The sequence below is a fragment of the Notolepis coatsorum genome (genome assembly GCF_963971535.1).
Source record: "Notolepis coatsorum genome assembly, chromosome: 1".
Classification (NCBI taxonomy): domain Eukaryota; kingdom Metazoa; phylum Chordata; class Actinopteri; order Aulopiformes; family Paralepididae; genus Notolepis; species Notolepis coatsorum.
Genome location: NC_140165.1, coordinates 177,531,910 through 177,553,882, shown reverse-complemented (window position 1 = coordinate 177,553,882; position 21,973 = coordinate 177,531,910). Strand labels below are relative to the sequence as shown.

General features: G+C 43.7%; 1 protein-coding gene across 1 annotated transcript in view; it reads right to left on the bottom strand.

Annotated features, from left to right (window-relative positions):
* The window catches only part of phkg1a (phosphorylase kinase, gamma 1a (muscle)), a gene marked incomplete at its 3' end in the record, with an annotated part of 82,759 nt that overhangs the window by 28,191 nt on the left and 32,595 nt on the right, over positions 1-21,973 (bottom strand). The window contains exons 2-6 of the mRNA XM_084317466.1: positions 21,359-21,537; positions 16,590-16,644; positions 14,566-14,631; positions 13,821-13,984; positions 587-677 (exon numbers count right to left, since the gene is read on the bottom strand). Of these exons, the coding sequence (XP_084173592.1) occupies positions 587-677; positions 13,821-13,984; positions 14,566-14,631; positions 16,590-16,644; positions 21,359-21,537 (555 nt within the window). The remainder of the gene's footprint in view (positions 1-586; positions 678-13,820; positions 13,985-14,565; positions 14,632-16,589; positions 16,645-21,358; positions 21,538-21,973) is intronic.

Below are 21,973 nucleotides of genomic sequence, written 5' to 3'. Positions count from 1 at the left end.
TTTAAACAAACACACTGTAGCACCCACTCCACACACTTTATAGCACACACTCACTTTAAACAAACACACTGTAGCACCCACTCCCCACACTTTATATTTATTGATGAAGGATTGCACTACAACTCGTACACCTTACTGTAAATTGTACCTAAATTGTACCTCATCCCATTTCTGCTTTGCACTATATAGTACTGTACATTAGTACACTGCATAGTATTGTATATTATATGGTAACTCAGTTACGTCTATTCTGCATCGAACATTGTACATATGTCTATACTGAACACTGTGACCTCATTTTCTACTTCTAAATTACATGCTATACTATGTTATTTGATACTATCTTGTCTAGCACAGTCTCTGGAGCGTAACAGTAAGAAGCATTTTGTATGAAAGTATTCTGTACTTCTGTATGACAACTATTAAAGAAACTTGAAACTTGAGCCACTAGAGCCTGTAAAAGATAATGTTGGTGGGCCAATATCGAAATTTGATATTGACCAATACCACTATTTAAAAAAATTGCCAATATCGGCCTGATATATCGGTCGACCCGTACTGTGTATTTGTGTGTCTGGATACTCACATGTCTACAGCAGTACCATATCCTGCATGGTGGGGGTCCATGGAGCACTCAATAATCTCTGGGGCCAGGTAGCCAGGGGTCCCACACACCTCTGAATTAAAAGAGATCAATATGACAGATAACATGTCTATAGTGTAAAATGTCATGGTAATTGAACTTTAAAAAAATGATTTGGTTCCTTGAAACAGTGAACTCTACATTTCCAGGGGTTGCAAAGAACTTTTTACTTTGAACCACATAATGTAGTTCCCTGGTTTTTGGGACAGTTAAAGGTTTTAGCTGCAAGTGTTTATTGAAATATTATCCTTCCTCTATCATGCCACATGCATGTAAACATATTTTCACATGCGAAGCACCTCTAGGACCGGCAGGGTCACTAACTCACTCGCTCACAAACTAGAGGTGGTGGCAGAGAGGAGGAAGAGGAACAAGCTGGATGCTATACTGGAAAACCCCTCCCACCCCCTCTATGAGGAACTAACTAAGATTAGGAGCACGTTCAGTCATAGAATTAAACCCCCCCCCCCATTCCTATCCTTGCTTGATTTGTGTTTTGTTTTGTTTGTCCTGTTTATTTTGTGATCTTGTATGTTGGTTTACTTATTTTGTAATGTCATTTCTCAGTTGATTTTGTTGTTGTAGACTGTTTTGATGTCCAATGTTTTTTGTGTGTTTTTTCTTCTTCTGAAAATGTACATACATTGTATTGTGTCAGGAGCCCCTCGAAAACCAGATGCTACATCTCAAGGGGTTATTCCGAATAAAGAATTTCAATATATATACATGGAAATCACCCACGGAAAACCCCACCCCATGGATCAATGAGGATATACATGCCTTCAAAATACTTTGTAGAAGAACTGAGACTATGGTGTGCAACAAATTTAACTGTTCATTATCAACATTTGAAGGACCTGCTTGCCAAATACAACAAAATGGTCATAGATGCTAGGGCAAGCTATTTCTCCAACCTAATAAGGGATAGTAAATGCAGCCCCAGAGTCATATTTGAAACTATAAACAGAATTGTTACACCTGGTTCTCCATCCACTTCTGTTCTGACTTAGGATGATTGCAATACATTTCTGTCATTCTTTGTGGACAAAATCTCAATTATTAGAGCAGTTTTCTCCTTCGCCACTCCATGCAGTGTTTCCACCCAAACCCACAATATTTTACCAGTTTGCTCCTCTGTCATTGCAAGAGCTCACCACAATTATTAACAAAATGTCTTCTTCTACATGCACCATTGATGTAATTCCCACTACTTTTCTTAAGAACTCCCTACCTACTATTAGGCCGTAAGGTGAAGGCTGTATCGTTTCATCCCGTTCCCACCTCGGCGGACTACACGTAATGCGTGCGAGTTCGGTCAAGTATCTTGCGCTCGATCAATAGCAGCTCTCTTTGTTGCGAGGATACGGCCATCCGGTGTCAACAAATGACATCCACAGAGTAACATTACGGACGAAAATTGACAAAAAACACCTTCTAAAGTTCGCAAAAAGGTTTCTAAACAATGTTATATGCATCTCATGTCCGTTCAGAAATAACGTGTACAAGATTTTACACAGACACGGTGGGATAGATATAGAAACAGGGTTCCCAAAGTTTTCAGGCCGCGACCCCCGAAATAACGGTGTCAGAGAGCCGCGGAGGTACAAAAATATATATATTATAAAATGTCTTTATTTTTTTTAAATGGAAATGTATGGTTGAAACATGCAAATGTTCAAACGCACACACACTAATAAGCATTGGAGGCTTTTAACCAGGGCCGGACTGGGGAAATCATTCAGGCCAGGAAGTATAGTGCAAAATATAGCCCCAGTCAGGCCACTTTTTAAGCAGGGGGTCTGGGGGTCCCCCACCAGGAAATTTTTTTTTTCATTTCCTGCATTCTGGTGCAGGAATTTTTTTATTTGTACCCTTTAAATGCCAGTGTTTGTGATGGCATCACAAATTATTGTTAAAAAGCAGGCTAGCATAATGTATGATTAGCAACAACACTGATTTTGATGGATTTTCAGTAATGTCAGATTGAAAAAAATACAATCTTTTATTCAACGTTGGCCCTGATCATAACACCACATATTAATTTTATAATTCTAACCCTTTAAATGCCAGTGTGTGTGATGGCATATATTTGCGATATATTACAGGCTAGCATGTGTCAATGATTAGCAACAACTCATTTTGATGGATTTTTTGTTTTTTGTAAGGGTCCCACCTCCACCAATCACATGTGGCTCCCTTTGTGTGTGTGTGTGAGAGCAAGAGAGAGAGAGAGATAGTTCTCCAACTTGTGTGAGTTGCAGTGATCTCCTGGTTGTTCCCCACTTTGGTTATCTAACTATTGCACTGCTGCAACTAGAAACACTGGCCTGGCCTGCTTCTAAGTTCAGTGACCTGACTGCATAAAAAAAGAAAAAAAACGTTTATTTTATATTTTTTGGAAATCTTTTTTTATTTAAATTTTCTTATCATCTGGCGACCCCCACTACGGCGGCTCGCGACCCCCACTTTGGGAACCACTTAACCTACCAGGCCAGAATCATACCATCATACCACCACCATTACGGAGACATACAACATTGTTTAGAGATCGATTTGTGTCATAAATGTCATGATATATATGATATAATGGGGACCCTGATGTAAACAAGACAAACGTCTTTCTCTGGTCTGCATCCCCTTAACAATTGTGTGTATTGAGCCGTACTGTATTGTACCTATTCTGCAATCTGTTAAATAAAGTGTTCATTCATTCATTCATTGTATGTCGTGTATGTCATAAATGTCATGATGAATTGAAAATGGGGGACCCTGATGTAAACAAGACGAAAGTCTTTCTCTGGTCTGCATCCCCTTAACAATTGTGTGTATTGAGCCGTACTGTATTGTACCCATTCTGCAATCTGTTAATAAAGTTTTCAATCAATCAAGATGTGGATACACACGCTCTGCTGAGACAGTTTAGCTGTGTTTTTGTTTACATAACTAGCATTCTAGTTTTCTTCAGATAAGATAAAATATTCCTTTATTGAAATTCAGGCATCATAGCAGCATGGGGGAGGGGAGGTACAGGTAGTAAAAACAAGCAGTGTAAACAATATAACAAGTCAATATAATTAACTAACTAACTAACTGAAATATACAGTATTCACATACGGTGCAGTATGCATAAGGTAGTGTTATTGTCCTTTTTAGGTTCCTAGTAGTTGTAGTTGCATGTCCTGAATTGGTGAATTGAAAATGGGGTACCCGGAGGTAAACAAGACAAAGGTCTTCCTCTGGTCTGCATCCCCCTAACAATTGTGTGTATTGAGCGGTACTGTATTGTACCCGTTCTGCAATCTGTTAATGCCATTTTCAATCAGTATATCCTACTGGCGCGTGTCTTGCTTCACCTATTTTGAATGAGGTGAAGCGTCGCAGAGCCATGCAGTGTAGAGGGACCCTGCCACACTCCCCACTCTGTCAGATGTGTACCAGAACCTGTACGCACGACAACGGGGAATTATATATTTAGTATTTAGACATTTAGGCTCAGTACACAGGGGGAGGGGTGAGGGTTGTCGGAACCAAGCGTTGTGCTTACATTCTTCCTCGCCCCGTTATGTACATATTTGTTGTGTTGGTGTTGGTTGTTGGAACGCCATTAAAAGTCCGCTCTGAAGCCAGACCGGCAGTTTTCTGTTCAACAAATGTGCCACTATGTACGTAATTCTGTTACGCTGTATATATTGTTTGGCTGACGCTGATGTTGATGGTTCAAAATAAAATGTCCGGCTAGAACCGGCAGTTGTCTGTTCAACAACCGTGTAATGATTTCCTCCATAAATATGTCGTAGGATATGGTGCCAAACGGCGAGTACACCACGTTACCATTCCTGGTTTGGGAAGGTAGGTGGTAGACATTTTGTATATGTCTGTTATCAGCAGGTTTTTTAACTGACTGATGTGTGATAGATTTATCCGGTGACCCCCCGCCTTTTTATTGTTATTTAATAAAATTGGGAGCCGCTGTCTCTTGTGGCGTATAGCCCAGAGCCTGCGAGCGGTGCTTAGTTCCATTTTTCGATTGAAACTTGGAACTAGCGTTACGTCTGGGGGTCCCTGAATCTACTCATATATGTTGTGATATGACGTGCAATCATTTCCTCCATAAGTATGCCTGATATGATGCCAAATGGGTACACCACGTTACCATTCCTGGTCTGGGAAGGTAGGTGGTAGACATTTTGTATGTCTTTTATCAGCAGGTTTTTAACTGACTGATGTGTGTTAGATGTGTGTTGAATCTGCTCGTATATGTTGTGATGTGATGCTGTCTAGGGAGGGGGAAAAAACCTCAAGGCAGAGCCTGGCGTTGAACATGGTAACAAATGAAACTCTGGTTTTTCACCTGTATGTTAACTGGGAAGAGGGCCTCGTTACGCTCCTCACGTGGTGACGTATGCATGACGTCCCACCCAGGCAGGATGACCTGACGCCGTGTTCGGCGCCGGAGCTGTATTAGCATATCTTTCTTGTCATAAAGGAGGTTCCCCGCTATCCGCCAACCCGGATGTGTGGGGATCCTTGCTAACCCTGGGGTTAGCAACCAGGGGAATTACGTGCGCACTTCCCCAGTTTTTTTTTCTACGTGTTGGGGGTGCCTGTAATAGGGGATGTCACTAGCAGGGTCCCAGTTAAAGTGGTGGGTTTTTGTTGGGTTTACACTGGTACACGTCGTGCTGCTTGTAGCTAGAGTCTCCGGCTTAGGCTGGCAGACCCAGCCTTTGCGGGGTCTGCCCAGAGAGGGGGTCGCGCGGTGGGTGGTTTTCTTTCCCAGGTTCTATACTAAAATACAGTGTAAAGGTCTCCCATAAGAGGAGACCGTGCTCTCTCCTGTCCGTAGGTAGGAGGCGAGGGATGGGGTATTGGTGTTTTTTACTTAAGGCTCATTTCATCGCACACTGTTACGAACCTGGCTCTGTTATGATAAAGCAGCTGCCGCAGCTGCGGCAATCCTGGCCAGACAAAATCGATTTAATTCTGAATCTTGTTGGCGGAATAGGTCAGTTACGGTCCCTGTAATGGGACGTTCTGCCCCCGTCCTCTGTGTAAACGGGGGGAGGGTGTCAGATCCATGCCGCGCATATCTCCCGATCGGTTGATTGTAAGAGACATGGCGAAGGTTTTCCATCCTGTGTAGGCTGCTAAGCAGCCCCCCTGCTAAAAAGGGGGATGCCGTCTGCCCACGCTGTGGCCCTGCTCGTCATCCGAATGTAGGGGGAAGGACACACAGTGGTACTGTGGTACGTTTTCCCCCCCGAGTCTTAGACTGAGATCCCACATCTCTGATCTTCTTCTTTATGAATTGGAAATGGGGGGCCCGGAGGTAAACAAGACGAAAGATCTTTCTCTGGTCCGCATTCCCCCCTTAACAATTGTGTGTATTGAGCGTACGGTGTGGTACCCATTCTCCAATCTGTTAATAGGAATTTTTCAATTAGATAATCAATCATTGATGTGGGACCTCGGCCACTGGGCTGTGTCACATCTCACATGGTGGGCTTCGCCGACTCCCCCACCTCTAGGGGTCTAAAGTGGGGTGTCGGGCCAATACGGTGGGGAAGTAGTGGGCCTATTCTATCTCCCTACAGACTAACGTGTTGGTAGTTAGAGGTCAGTGCTTCCTGGTTCCGGGTGTTCTTTTACGACACTACCGTACAAACCTGCACGCCCCCAGATCTGTCAAAACAGCATAAAATGGCATTTTCTATGTGTACAGATGTGAAGGAGGGTTTTTTCCCTCCTCCAGGCAGACAATCGAGCTTCGCTCTTACTAAGGTATTGGTCAGCCTGTAGGCTCCTGAAACCCCTGGGAGCTCTGTGAGAGGGCTTGTTTGGTCAGACGTAGCCAGAGACTCCCAAGAGGGGGTAATGGGGCAGGCCTGTGGTCACAGGGGGGGGGGGGGGCCCACCCAGTGGGTGGGCCAGTGGGGTGCTGCTCTTGGGCAGTCAGTCCCTCTAGCATCCCTGTGACTCACGGCCAAACGTACGTCCCCTGTCTGGTGCTCCAATTTTACGGAGGGGCAGCTACATTGGGGGACACAGGTCTCATCCTGGCCGTGGGATCAGTCTTAGCCTAGTGTCCACCAGGTGTCAGTCGTGCTCTGCTTTGCTAGCCTGAAGGCCCCCGGCATTAGAGCTGCCGCGATAACCGCATTACCGCAGTATTGCTGTTGCATCACGCCCACCGCAGAGTTAGGCTGAATACCGCATCACCGCTGTTTTTTATAATAATAATAAAGTAGCGCCCAGACGTTGGGCTTGCGGCTCTGCAGATATACCCTACTCGGTTCCAAGCAACGCTATTGGGTAGAAGTGGTACCAGAAAAGTCACGTGAAACACTGCAGACCACTGATTGGTCAGAAGAGAGACGCGTCACACGTTGGAGCCTCCTGCACAAAAGCAGAAAGCCGCCATCTTTACTGCCTCACTAAGGATGCATTTCATTCAGGATTTGTTTGCAACAGCACCAAGTGCAATAAACAAAAAAGGATGGATTCACTGTGTATTCTGCCTCATTTATTGATGAAACAAAACCGACATCAACCCAATTTACCACAGAGCGGAGAGTTTAGTGTCACAACAAGATCGCTGATGTGTTAAGCTTGTTGTTGTTAGCCTAATACTAACGCTAACGTCAGCAGATATACACGAGAGGTAACGTTAAACCCGGGTTGCTTGGTAGAATAGACACAATGAGAGGTAACGTTAGCTTTAGCAGAATAGACACAACGAGAGTCTGGTTAATGTTGTTATTGATTGATTGATTGATTAATTGAAACTGTGTTAAACTCTGGCTTGCTGCAAGCCCTCGGACATAGCTATGCTCACGGAGCTTTCAGTGTTCACAAGCGAGCGGCCCCGCCTGCATCCATCCCCACACGGAGACAAACGGAGTAGTACCTGCAGTGGAAAAGGAACGAAGTACCAGGTACCTAAAGCGGGTCGAGTCGAGTAGGTACTATGCAGTGGAAAAGCGCCATTAGACTAGAGGCAGGCTATATGCTATAAAGAGTAAAAAAAAAAAAAATGCTTTCAAATTTTTTTTTTTTTGTTATCGCCGCGGCAGCTCTACCCGGCATTCCTAGGAAGCTCGTTATGCGGCTGCCTCGTCAGACCTAGCCCGGAGCTTCCAGTATGAGAATGGGTGGGGCAGACCTGGCGGCACAGGGGGGGGGGCTCACCCAGCTGGCCCCCATGGCACCCTCTGTGACTCACGGTCAAGCGCATGCGCACTCCCTCTCTCTGCACTCGGCTCGGTAAGTAGCGCGGTGGCCCTGAGGGGGGTAGGGCGGTTATAATCCGGCGGGAGGACCTTGGTCCTCATCGGAACCTTTGGGGGGTTCTATCTCACGGCCTTAGCCAGGGGCCCCGCCTCTCGTGCGGCCCTTAGAGCTGGAACCCCTTCTGCATCCCGCTGCTAGGCAACTGGCGGGGTGCATGGTCACCTTGTGCATTTTTGGGGTAACTGCGCCCCACTACACATGGTCGGAGTCCTACCCTCCGCTCCTCGTTAGGACGAGCGGGGGGCCTGGACCCCACCCGTGTTTTCTGATAGTCGTAAAGGGGACCTCAGGGGGTGCATTTGTCGGGGCTACGTGCCCTCCTTCTCCCATTGTCCCAGGTGAAAGCGGAACGCGTAGCCAGTAGAAATATAACGAAGGTTATCCGATAACCCTAGTTATATGATACTGGTGTAGCGTTCCGCTTTTCACTAGCCCTGAGGACCCCTGGCTGTGTTTAGTTGAAATTCAGACTCGGAAGGGGGAGCTGATCACCCCACCTGGGCTATATGCTGGCCGGAGGTGGGCATGACCAGGCAGATGAGAAGGTACATGTGAGAAGTTTCAAGTAGGTGTGCGCGTGCGCAGAGGATATCCCATAGGCGAAAGCGGAACACTACGCCAGTATCATATAACTATAGGGTTATCGGATAACCTTCGTTATATTGGTCCTCCTCTTCGAGCCATAATAAACAGTTCTATTGGTCCTTCTCTTCTAGCCATAATAAAGTTCTATTGGTCCTTCTCTTCGAGCCATAATAAACAGTTCTATTGGTCCTTCTCTTCTAGCCATAATAAACAGTTCTATTGGTCCTTCTCTTCTAGCCATAATAAACAGTTCTATTGGTCCTCCTCTTTGAGCCATAATAAACAGTTCTCTCTCAGGCTGTGTTCCAGGCCACTTCAAAAAAGCTATACAGTAGTTGAACCTTTGTTAAAAAAGGCAAATCTTGACCGTTCCTCACCTCAAAACTACAGTCCTATATCTAAACTCCCCTTCATTTCTAAAGTCAGAAGTGACTTACTTTACATTTCAATAGATGGATATGGAAGTGATTTACTGTGTTCACTCAGCAGGTCCTGTTCTTGCTTTGGTACATCCTGTAAAGTTGCGGTCCTCCCTCTAAAAGGTCAGTGCACTTTAGTGACTGGGCAGGGGCAGCAAATAGCTCTCTGCAAGTGTCCTGTTGCCTCTTAACCTTTGTGAGATGAGCTAAGGCCAGGGAGAGGAGAAGGTTGTTGAAACTAGAGGATGGGGTTCTTATGAGATGGAGTTTGTCTGCTGAACATTGGCAGATAGAAACAGACATGTAAGTTGACTGAAATGTTGGCTGAGGACATGAATCATTCCTGTGTCCGTTTGGGACAAGTAACGTTGCCTTGGGTCAAGTCTTCCACTGTAGTGGGAGTCGAACTGGTCAAACTAGAGATGGTGGCAGTGAGGAGGATGAGGAAAAAGTTGGACGCTATACTGGAAAATCCCTCCCACTCCCTCTATGAGGAGCACGTTCAGACATAGACATACCCCCCCCCCCCCCCCCGACACGCCACAAACTGCTTCAGCCAGTCCTTTGTGCCAGTAGCCATCAGGCTCCACAGCCCTGGGCATGGACTGCTGCCAATAGCTGGCTGGAGAATTTGAGAACCGTTAGGACTGTCTAACTCTATTAATACTAAACACTGCACAGACTCTGGTGCTGTGTGCTACCACAATATATACCATGTATATACTACTATTGTTGTTATTATTATTGATTGAATTCTGCCAGTCCACTATTATTACTATGTATTATTATATGTTCTGCCTATACCCCTCCCCCTGCTGCTATGACACCTGAATCTCTGCAAGGGGATTAATAAAGGAACACTTGACTTGAGAATGGACAGTGCACTGACTCTTGTTTTCTTCATTGAGATGGAAGAAAGCGTCCAATTCTTACTTTCTTTGACTGTATTTAGGTTTTGTCACCCCTCGTCTTTTACTGCTACAGTTCACTTTGAAGGGTTTTATTCCAAAATACTATATCCACTTAGAAATGCAAATTGTGACCCAATATTCAATGCTCAATATAAAAAGGACATTTTATAAAAAAAAAGAATAATACAGATGATAACATAATCTCAAATATAATCATTTTGGAAACTAAAGTGTTGAAATAGCTCATTTAAAATATGCCTGAACTCAGTGTATTGCTTCATCAAAGTGTAATATTTGGACTAAGTCACAGTGGAAATTAAGGGAGGAGGGGGGGTGGTGGGGCGAGTCTTAGATCCCCTGAATGACCCATGAGTCTGAAAAGCCCTACAATATATAATCTATCTAGAGTACTGACTCACTAACCCTGACCCTGAAAGAAACAATAATCTATGGTCTGTCTATAGTACTGACTCACTAACCCTAAACCTGAAAGAATATAATATCTATCTATAGAGCAGAGTTGATTGATTGATTGATTGATTTAAAAGTTTATTAACAGATTGCAGAATGGGTACAGTACATACAGTACAGCTCAATACATACAATTGTTAAGGGGATGCAGACCAGAGAAAGACTTTCGTCTTGTTTACATCAGGGTCCCCCATTTTCAATTCATCATAACATATATGACACACACAACATACAGATTACCTTTACCTTTGGTCAAATTTGCAGCCTGGAATTTTTTTTAAAAGGGGACCTTTAAATGGCCTTTTCCTGTGTGTTGCATTGTTTTTACAGAACGAGGAGTTGTCCCAACACTGAGAACATGTTAAATATGTGCATTGTGCCTTTTCTGCAGTTCAGCTGTGACAAGAACCCTCCCTCTTGAAATGAGCCATCCAGAATTGCAGCCACAATCGCCATAGTTAATAGCGTGATATCTTGTATGTCGTGTATGTCATAAATGTTACGATGAATTGAAAATGGGGGACCCTGATGTAAACAAGACGAAAGTTTTTCTCTGGTCTGCATCCCCTTAACAATTGTGTGTATTGAGCCGTACTGTATTGTACCCATTCTGCAATCTGTTAATAAAGTTTTCAATCAATGGCTGTTTTTCGTCATGATTATAACAGGATAAGTACGTATGTTAAATAGCTTTTTGCCTTAACAAGTGTTTAGTTTAAAGTTAGGTGGGATCAGTTTGTTGGAACAGATGAGGCCTGGCTAAGACGTATAATTGACATGGCTAGAGCCCTGTTATCTAGGTCAAATCAGAGCAACAGCGAGATAGTGGGGTTCGTCACCTAGGCTAGGGGTTCCCAAAGTTTTCAGACCGCGACCCCCGAAATAACGGTGTCAGAGAGCCGCGACCCCCACTATTATAGGGGTGGTACCTTTTCTATTTGTTTTAACAAAAAAAATTAAATACACATTTTCATGTATGGTTGAAACATACAAATGTTCAAACGCACACGCACTAATAAGCATTGGACGCTTTTAACCAGGGCCGGACTGGGGAAATCATTCAGGCCAGGAAATATAGTGCAAAATATAGCCCCAGTCAGGCCACTTTTATATTTTTGTTACAAAGACTTAATTTCCTGCATTCTGGTGCAGGAATATTTGAATGTTTTTTTGTAATGTCAAATTGAATTTTTATTTGTTTTCCTCTTGCCATACAAATATTATGTTGAAATAATTTAGCCTACCACTTTTTCTTTCATTTTTTTATCCACTTTTTCTCCTCTTTTTCAATTTTTCTCCCATCCCAATTTAGCCGTGCCAATTCTCCCCTCGCCTGTCTTGATAGCCGACAGCCGGATTCGATACCGGTGTCTCATGCGTTGTTGACGAGCGCAATGTCCGCTGCGCCACCCAGCCGCCCTCCACTTTTTCTTTCATGAATATTTTATTCACCTTCAGCCCTGATCATAACCCCCACATATTCAATTAATTATAATTCTAACCCTTTAAATGCCAGTGTGTGACGGCATCACAAATTATTGAAAAAAAGAAAACACAAAAGGTGAAATATTTGCAATATATCAAATGCAAAGAAGATTTTTCTGGTGGGGATTATTACAGTCTAGCATGTGTCAATGATTAGCAACAACACTGATTTTGATGGATTATTTGTTTTTCTTTCTTTGTGTGTGTGAGCGAGAGAGAGATAGATAGTTCTCCAACTTGTGTGAGTTTAGACTGCGTTACCCTCTGTTGCAGTGATCTCCTGGTTGTTCCCCACCTAGGTTATCTAACCATCACGCCACTGCAACTAGAAACACTGGCCTAGGCCTGCTTCTAAGTTCAGTGGCCTGACTGCATAAAAAAAATGTAAAGAAAAAAATTATAATATATATATATATATACATTTTTTTTTTTTTATTAAATCAATACATTCTGGAAATCCTCTCGCGACCCCCCGCGGCTGCTCGCTACCCCTACCCCCACTTTGGGAACCACTGACCTAGGCGACAGTTAGGTGGTCTCAAGGTCGGATAGCATTCCTGAAAAAATAACAAGCACGCTCAGTAGACAGACAGAGAGAGAAGCGCTCCCTTTTTTTTTTCCCTTTATCCACTTTTTCTCCTTCTTTTTCTCTTTTCTTCCAATCCCAATTTCGTAATTGAACGTTGCTAGACTATGCCTCCCACTGGTCGGCTGTAGTGAGGATAGAAGCCTTGCATCACATGTCCCCTCCGGTACACAAGGAGGCAGCCTGTCGCATCTTTTCACCAGACAGCTCGAACTCTCAGTGGCGAGGAGTAACGTGTGGGTGCCCCCGATACTTCCTGTTTCTGCTGTACAGGCGTCACCCAACCGACCTTTAGGAGTCGCTGACCACTACGTCCAATCCCCACCCACCGGTTTTCCCACCCTCTAACACTGCCAATTGTGTTAGTATGACGGCCGGCCAGGCCGGAAGCAATGCCGAGAGCTGGGCTCGATACCAGTATCTCCTGCGTTAGTGGTGAGCGCCTTGCCCGCTGCGCCACCCAGCCGCCTGGAGCGCTCCCTTTTTGATATAAACAGTCCAATTCAGTGTACGATTGTTCGAAAATGCACCGGGGATATATAGGGGTGTCTCAGCCAGTAAGCCGTGGGAGGACGGAATTCCACCACGAACAATTGCCTCAATGAAACAAACACAACGCAGAGGACAGAGATAACACGGACAGGGGCTGATGATAACGATCGACGACCAGGCTGAAACACAGTAATCTTACAGTATGTATGTGTGAAAATAGCTTGATGTGCATGTACAAGATCGCGGCTCTTCTCTTTTCTACCTACATTTTTTTTAATCCACTTTTTCTCCCATTTTCTATTTTTTCTCCCATCCCAATTTTCATATCGTCCAATTCAACCCTCCCAACCGACCTGTAGGAGTCGCTGTCCACAACGCCCGATCCCCACCCTTCAGTTTCCCTCCCCGTAATACGGCCAATGTGTATTACTGTGGACGACCAGCTAAACTGAAAACAATGTGGAGAGCGGGGCTCGAACAGGAGGCATCCTGTTCGAGCCTAGTCTCCAGCATTCGTTGTGAGCGCCTTGCCCACTGCGCCACGTAGCCGCCACTCTTTTCTACCTAAAATTGAATGTTAAATATACGTTTCTGACAACATTTCTAACAAGATTGTTATACTATTGCCGAATCTGGAGTCATATTTAATCTGCAATGTCCAGTCTGAAAATTCAATCCCCACTACTAGATGTACAATAATTATCATATTTGTACGATAAAAGCAATTAGCTCGTTACAGGCACAGAAACAGCCAATTGAGAACAGAATTGAAACAGAGGTAGAGGCTGCTAGAATGCATAATCTGAGTGTTTTTTTTTTAAGAATATTCAAAGGCATGTTTAGGGGACCTCAAAGACCTATATTAACTTGTTGAAAAAGACAAAAATATGTCCCCTTTAATACTGGGGTTTTCAGCTGGACTTGTAACTCTGACTGACCGTTGAGCTTCTGTCCCGGCTCGATCTGCACGGAGAAGCCGAAGTCTGTGAGTTTGATGTTCATGTTGTCATCCAGCAGGATGTTCTCAGGCTTCAGGTCCCGGTGGACGATGTTCTGAGCGTGGAGGAAGTTGACGACCTCCAGCAGAGCCCGCATGATCTTCCTGCACCCCCACAACAAGTACAAATATCAATATTCAATCATTCAGGTTGTGTAACAAAATTGTACAGTACATATAAAACTTTCCAAATGCATGCATCAAAAAAGGATATTCCTATACAATGGACCTGTCTCAAAACCCTGCCCCTTTTCTTGATCCTCCAATCACAACTGTCGCTTACCTCGGACAAACTTGGTTTGTCCGAGGTAAGCGACAGTTGTGATTGGAGGATCAAGAAAAGGGGCAGGGTTTTGAGACAGGTCAATTGAGAGCATTCAAAACATTTCATTCCAAAATTATATATATCTATCCACCATTTGAAGTGAGAGATGTTTTGACTGAAAGAACCCACCATGGGTTATTATTATAGTATAGATGTTTTTGTTTTGTATCTGGAGGCAACATTTTAGATGATGTAATATCTGTATACGTCATGTATGTGTTTTTGAAATACTGGGTGATGAATATCAATCCCCCCCATGATGGATATAGTAAGAGCATTTTGGAATGACACCTCTCATTTAATCCAAAGAGACACAAGTAGATATTAGTGAAGTAAAATAGTTTAGCGAAGGAATTCCAACCTGGTTTCTTTCTCACTCAGGGTAACTTTTTCTGTGAGGTAGTCGAACAGCTCTCCCTTCCTCATCCTGGGAGGGGCAGAACAAATATGAAGCCTTTGAGCAGCAATGCCAAACACAAACAAGCATTCCAGGCTATTGTTGAGACAGACGCTTGGTCTGAACACAATCAGTGTGACCTGGTTATTTTTGTATCTACAGTTTGAAGAGTGACCAGGGTGGCCTGCTGATTAGAGAGCCCACTAACACGGGGTCACAGGTTCGATTCCCATTAACAGCCACTGATAACCGCAATACCACAGTAATGACAAGACACGCAGGTCGGGTACAAAACATTTTTTTTCTTCTTTTTTTTTCTTCTTTTTTCTTTGTTCTCACTTTTTTCTGTATTTTTCTCCCATCCCAATTTAGTCGTTATGCCAATTCCCTTCCTGGTCGTTGCGCGCATTGCCCCACTGTCGGCCTAGGGAGGGTGAAGACTACCACATGCCTCCTCCGATACATGTGGAGTCAGCCAGCCGCTTCTTTTCACCTGACAGCGAGGAGTCTCACTGGGGGAGGTTCACGCTATTTCCCCCCGATCCCCTCCCTGCTGAACAGGCGCCCCGACCGACCAGTAGGAACGGCAGTTTACAACCAGGACACACACATACCCCGCCGGCTTCCCACCCGCTAACACTGCCAATTGTGTTAGTAGGGACGACTGACCAAGCCGGAGGTACCGCTGACAGCTGGATTCGATCCCAGAGTCTCTGCGGTGGTAGGCGAGTGCATTATCCACTGCGCTACCCAGCTGCACTATTTGTTCTTCTTTTTGTTTATAAGATTTAATGTTTGATTTTTTTTGCAGGTTAACACAACCAGCGGTGTGGTGTGTAGACTCAACCTGAAACAATACTACCATACAAGGGCTTAGTGTTGATTGTATTGATGCAATCTACAATCAAATACAGCTGATAACCTTTTTTTTTGTTTTTTTGTCTTTCATCATTTGCTTCCATCCCCAATTCAATCGTTCCAATTCCCTTGGTTGTTGTGCTGCCCTACTGTCGGTCTGGGGAGGGTGTAGACTACCACATGCTGCCCTACTGTCGGTCTGGGGAGGGTGTAGACTACCACATGCTGCCCTACTGTCGGTCTGGGGAGGGTGTAGACTACCACATGCTGCCCTACTGTCGGTCTGGGGAGGGTGTAGACTACCACATGCTGCCCTACTGTCGGTCTGGGGAGGGTGTAGACTACCACATGCTGCCCTACTGTCGGTCTGGGGAGGGTGTAGACTACCACATGCTGCCCTACTGTCGGTCTGGGGAGGGTGTAGACTACCACATGCTGCCCTACTGTCGGTCTGGGGAGGGTGTAGACTACTACATGCCTCATGTGGTGTCGCCAGCTGCTTTTACTGGGTGAGCGTAACCCACACGGAGGTTCTCCCCCAGATCCCCTCTGTTGAACAGGCACCCTGACCGACCAGTAGGAGTCACTGCAACAACCAGGACTCGTACCCCACTGGCTTCTCACCCGTGAACACTGCCGATTGTGTTCGTAGGGACGACTGACCCAAGCCAGAGGTACCGCTGCCAGTAAATTAACCCAGGTCTCTACGGTGGTAGGCGAGTGCTTAGACCTCTACACTACCCAGATGCCATATAGCTGATAACATTGATTTGAGGAGCATGAGTCTGATTTGATATTTCAATGAAAAAAAAGTGATAAATACATTGTAACAAAAAGCAGCTATTTTAGTGTTTAAGAAGAAAAAAAAGGCAAAAGAAATATAGCGTGATTTATTACTACAATATTGAGAATTCCATTCAACATCCCTACCAGTGAATGAATCATCATGAGGATGTGTCTGTACCCCTGCCTGTCACAAGTGGCTGACCCTGTGCTCTGACCCCTCTGGTGAAATGCCTACTTAATGTTGCTAGGAGGTTTTTACACTGTGTGGAATATTGTGATTAAGTGCAATTTTTTTTTTATACTTTTAAGACATGAAGAAAATGTTTGTGATGGGGAACACTCACAGGTCAAACACCAGGAAGAAGAAGGCTTTGGACTCGTAGCAGTCTTTGAGCTGAACTAGAAGGATGAGAGAGAAATCTTTCAGTCACGTATGTTAATCAAATCTCCAAAAATGGCTGCTTTTCAAGGACTTAGAAAAACAAGAGTCGTGTTCAGACCACGTTTCACTTATAGAATGGATCTCAACTGGATCTAACTGGCCCTAGGATCATGAAAGGTCACTGTTGTGATATGTTCTTGAACTTATAAATCAACTAGAAAGCTGCCACCAGACATTTCTTCTTTCTCTCTCACAGAGCAAACAAACACGCCTACAATATTTAACAAATGTAGACAATCTGTACACACTATTACAAACTATTACACTATTACAGATTATTACAAACAAAATACAATATTACAAACTATTACACTATCACATTATTACACTATTATAAATCAACTAGAAAGCTGCCACCAGACATTTCTTCTCTCTCTCTCTCACACAGAGCAAACAAACACGACTACAATATTTAGATTAGATTAGATTGTACTTTATTGTCATTATATTTGCATACAATGAGATTTGGGACTCAAGCTTAAGGTGCAGTAATAAAATCACAAATAATAAAAGAGAAACATAAAATCGGACAAATGCAGACCAAGGTTGGGTGCTACCAGTGGTGGTGAAGGAGGCAATTTCCACCCTACATTGTGGGGAGCGCTTTGAGTGTCTAGAAAAGCGCTATATAAATGTAATTAATTATTATTATTACACTATTATACACTATTACACACTATTACACCCTTACACTATTACACACTTAATCATGGGGGCGTGGTTAACCTAGACCAAGGAAAGTAGTAGTCTGTACGGAGTTCATTGACACCTCATCTCATAAGTCTCTACTATATGGGTTCATGAGATATGAAAGGGGCAGGGACCTGGAAAGAGACAGGATTAAAAGGTCAGTGTGCATATGGAGCACTCGGGCCTAACAAAAATAATGGTTGGTTTCAGGTTGCCGACCGACCCTGCCGATTTAGGTGCGACCCAATATATTTTATGAGTTTAAAAAAAAAATTATATATTAAAAAAAAAAAAAAATCATTTTTTTTTTTTTTTTTTTTTTTTTTTAGAATAAAGTTTCATAGAAATCTTAGTCAAACATTTAGTATTATGGATATTAAACATGCTGGCAGAGTACATGCATCCATGTTGTTGTGAACATTTTAACCCTTTCACTGCCACACGACAGCCGGTTAACCCTTTCACTGTGACAATACAGAAGGTTAGCCCTTTACTATCACACAACCGACGGCGATGCTCCATCATTAGCATCATTAGCTCCGCATCCGCGGAGCTAATGATGCTAATGATGGAGCATCGCCGTCGGTTGTGTGATAGTAAAGGGCTAACCTTCTGTCGTGTGGCAGTGAAAGGGTTAATTAAATAAAGAAATTCCCTATCCATAGTCGCCGTGGGAAAGAATAAAAAAAAATAAAAAATAAAATAAATTCCCTACCTACCCATGGCCTTAACTGACAACCAACCTGAAACCAACTATTATTTTTGTTAGGCCTCGGGGGACAAAAGCCAACACCGTCTATCTGTATACATAACCGAATGACCTCTTCCTCAGGTCAGTGGGAGTTATGCCTGTCAAACACCCTGTGTTTCGCTGTCCACTATCATGTCAACATCTGGAAGGTAGAAAAACTACTGAAGCTTTTCCAATAGCCTACAATTAGACTTTTATTTGGTCAGATTAAAGGGATATTTCGGGTTTTCAAGAAGGACATCTCATCAAGTCCAGACTTAACATCCGTTAGCAATGCTAGTGGGAGTCAATGAAGAATGCCTAAAAGAATAAAACCATTAGGAGGCTGTTTGAAAGATTCTTCCTGCGATTTGTCAGCTATATTTCATGCCCCAATTAATGTCTACTAGCATTGCTAACAAATGGCCACAATTGGATGAATGGACTTCCACTTTGTGACAAATCAGATATGATTTGATTTGATTTGATTTTTGATTGACGTTTATATCAAATATGCAACAACAACAATCTGAAAACAAACAAAAAACACAAGTCAACAAAAAAAAAGTTTACACATTACATATTTGAAAAGGAGTGGGAAGAAGTATACACTTATTTAATCCCACCCCTTTTTACTCATCATCAGATCATACTTTACTAATCCATACTTTACTAACTACATGCCCTCTTTATTGTCAGACTTATAATGAACAAATTTACTTAGTTAACACATTTGTTTTTTATAATAATCAGATATGAACCTTGAAGATAACGACATGTTACTTTACCGATCAATATCTCTGTGCACGTGCATGAGAACAACATATCTGTGCATGTTAAGCATGAGGACAACATCTCTGTGCATGTTAGCATGAGAACAACATCTATTTCTTTTTATCCTCTTTTTCTCCGCCCGATTTTTCCATTTTTTCTACCCATCCCAATTTAGTAATTATGCCTATTCCCCCCCTCCCCTACCTGGTTGTTGTGCACATGTTCCTCCTACTGGTCGGTACAAGCGAACCCTGAAGTCCACCACATGCTTCCTCATGTGGAGACAGGCAGTGGCTCTTTTTTCACCTGGCAGCGAGGACTCTCATTGGTGAAGCGTAACGCGTGGGAGGTCACGCTTCCTTCACCATTTCCTGACTTTCGCTGAGCAGGCGCCCAGACCTGACATGTAGGCATCGCTGTCCACAACACCAGATTACCACCCACGACTTCCCTCCCCCTAACTCAGCCAAACGAGTTAGTATGACGACCGGCCCAAGCCGCAGGGCAATGCTGACTCCGGGAGTCGAGACCGCAGCCTCTTGCATTGATGACGAGCGCAATCTCCGCTACGCCACCCGACCGCCCCTTGAGAACAACATCTCTGTGTACGTTAGCATAAGGACAACATCTCTGTGCATGTTAGCATGAAAACAACATCTCTGTGCACGTTAGCATGAGGACAACATCTATGATGTGCACATTAGCATGAGGACAACATGTCTGTGCACGTTAGCATGAGAACAACATCTATGTGCACATTAACTCATTGGACGCCAGACCCGAGATAAGTCGGGTTAACTCGCCATCGCTTGGGCCCCAAACCCGAGAAAAGTCGGGTTTTCTATCGTTATTTCTTTTATTCGATATTCCCATTCATAATCCATCGAGGGAGCCTGTGTTATCATTGGGAATGAGTCTGAGATCGCAAACGTCCAATACCGCCGCCTGCTGCCTTGCGGCCGGTATTGCACATCCTTGGAAACTCTCTGGCTTTGGCTGTACGTCGATCTAAAAAGTCCGGTCCGGGTTTTCCTTGTCGGACAGGACAAGCGTTTATAACACATGGATTGAGGAGAATCAAGCACTCCCGGTTCATGTTCTTTGGTGGATTATGTTGGCAACACGATCGACATCAATACTTGGAATGGCGATCAGATAATTGGGCTATTCTTTTTGGAGTACATTCTAGTCAAGGTTGATATGGTATCACTCTTGCGTTGATAGAAGAATCCCTTCCCCGCGATCCGAATTTATGTGTGTAATGTGTGTGTGTAACGTATTCTGTTGGTGATGATCGAAGCATAGAAAAACGACCCCCCCCCCCACCCTTTCATGCATTCATGATGAAACATAATACCGATAATATAGCGTTGATTTCAGATTGTTGATACAAGCGAGAAACGCCACGGTTTTTAGTGAAATAAACGCTGCATAGCGCCGTTTTCTGGGATTACACAGGATTACTCTAAAACTATACTCATATTCACCACGGTATAAAACGGGAATGTATGGATGAAAAAAATTCGTTTTCACAAATTTAACAATAGATACTCAATGTCAAATGGGAAATAGTTTTATATCCATAGCTATGATATAAAATATAGTTTGAGCCCTGCAAACACCGCCATGTATCCCTATTCTTTAAAGCGGTGGCCTTCTTACCACAGTAAACAGCGACCTCTGGCGCTGATTGAGTTAAGCATGAGGACAACATCTCTGCAGCCACGTTGGAACTTTAAATCGGTAGGGGGTGCTGGGGGATCGCCAGATGATAAAAAAATAAAAATAATTTTTTTTTTTTTTTGCGGTCAGGCCACTGAACTTAGAAGCAGGCCAGGCCAGTGTTTCTAGTTGCACCAGCGCAATAGTTAGATAACCTAGGTGGGGAACAACCAGGAGATCACTGCAACTCACACAAGTTGGAGAACTATCTCTCTCTCTCTCTCTCTTGCTCTCACACACACACAAAGGGAGCCGCATGTGATTGGTGGGCGGGATCCTTACGAAAAACTGCTAATCATTGACACATGCTAGCCTGTAATAATCCCCCCCAGAAAAATTTACTTTGCATTTGATATATTGCAAATATATGCCATCACACACACTGGCATTTAAAGGGTTAGAATTATAAAATGAATATGTGGTGTTATGATCAGGGCTGAAGTTGAATAAAATATTGTATTTATCAATTACAAAAAACTGAAAATCCATACAAATCTGTGTTGTTGCTAATCATACATATTAGCCTGTTTTTTAACAATAATTTGTGATGCCATCACAAACACTGGCATTTAAAGGGTACAAATAAAAAAAATCCTGCACCAGAATGCAGGAAATGAAGTCTTTGTAACAAAAAAATTCCTGGTGGGGGACCCCCAGACCCCCTGCTTAAAAAGTGGCCTGACTGGAGCACCCCCTGCACCCCCCCTTCCAACGTGCCTGCATCTCTGTGCACGTTAAGGACAAGGACAACTCACTGATGTTCTCCTGTCCATAGACCTTCTTGAGGATGTCGATCTCCTTCACCGTGGAATCCCGGATCTCCTCCATCTCTTGGGGCGTCATCTTGTCCGACGGAGTGATGTCGATGACCTTCACCGCGTACTCCTGGGTGCTCCGCTTGTCGACGCAGCGACGCACCACGCTGCTCACCCCCCTGAGGTGCAATGAGAAACATAGAAGAAAAACACATCAGGCCTCTGGTCTCAGTGTTAGTTTGTTTACTTCTACTTCTCCAGAAAGATGTGTTTGTACAGCCAGCCACACACCCCCAAGAATCTTATTAGATAACAGTGTAGTAACATAACTAGCGTAGTAACTGTTGAACCCAGTGTTGCAAGCGGGGAGGAATGTGATGAGTAAGGGATAATGTATAGCTACGAGGTCATTGTCGCAAAATAATTGACCGACACAGAGTTTAGAACACAGAGGCGCCTCGCCGAGGTGTTCTTTAAACGTAGTGAAGGTCAATTATTTTGCGACAATGACCGAGTATAGCTATACATTATCCCGCTTATTACATGGCTAATTTACTAACAATATATCTAATTCATTTTACACCATCGACAAGACGAGATCAAATGCAGACGCAG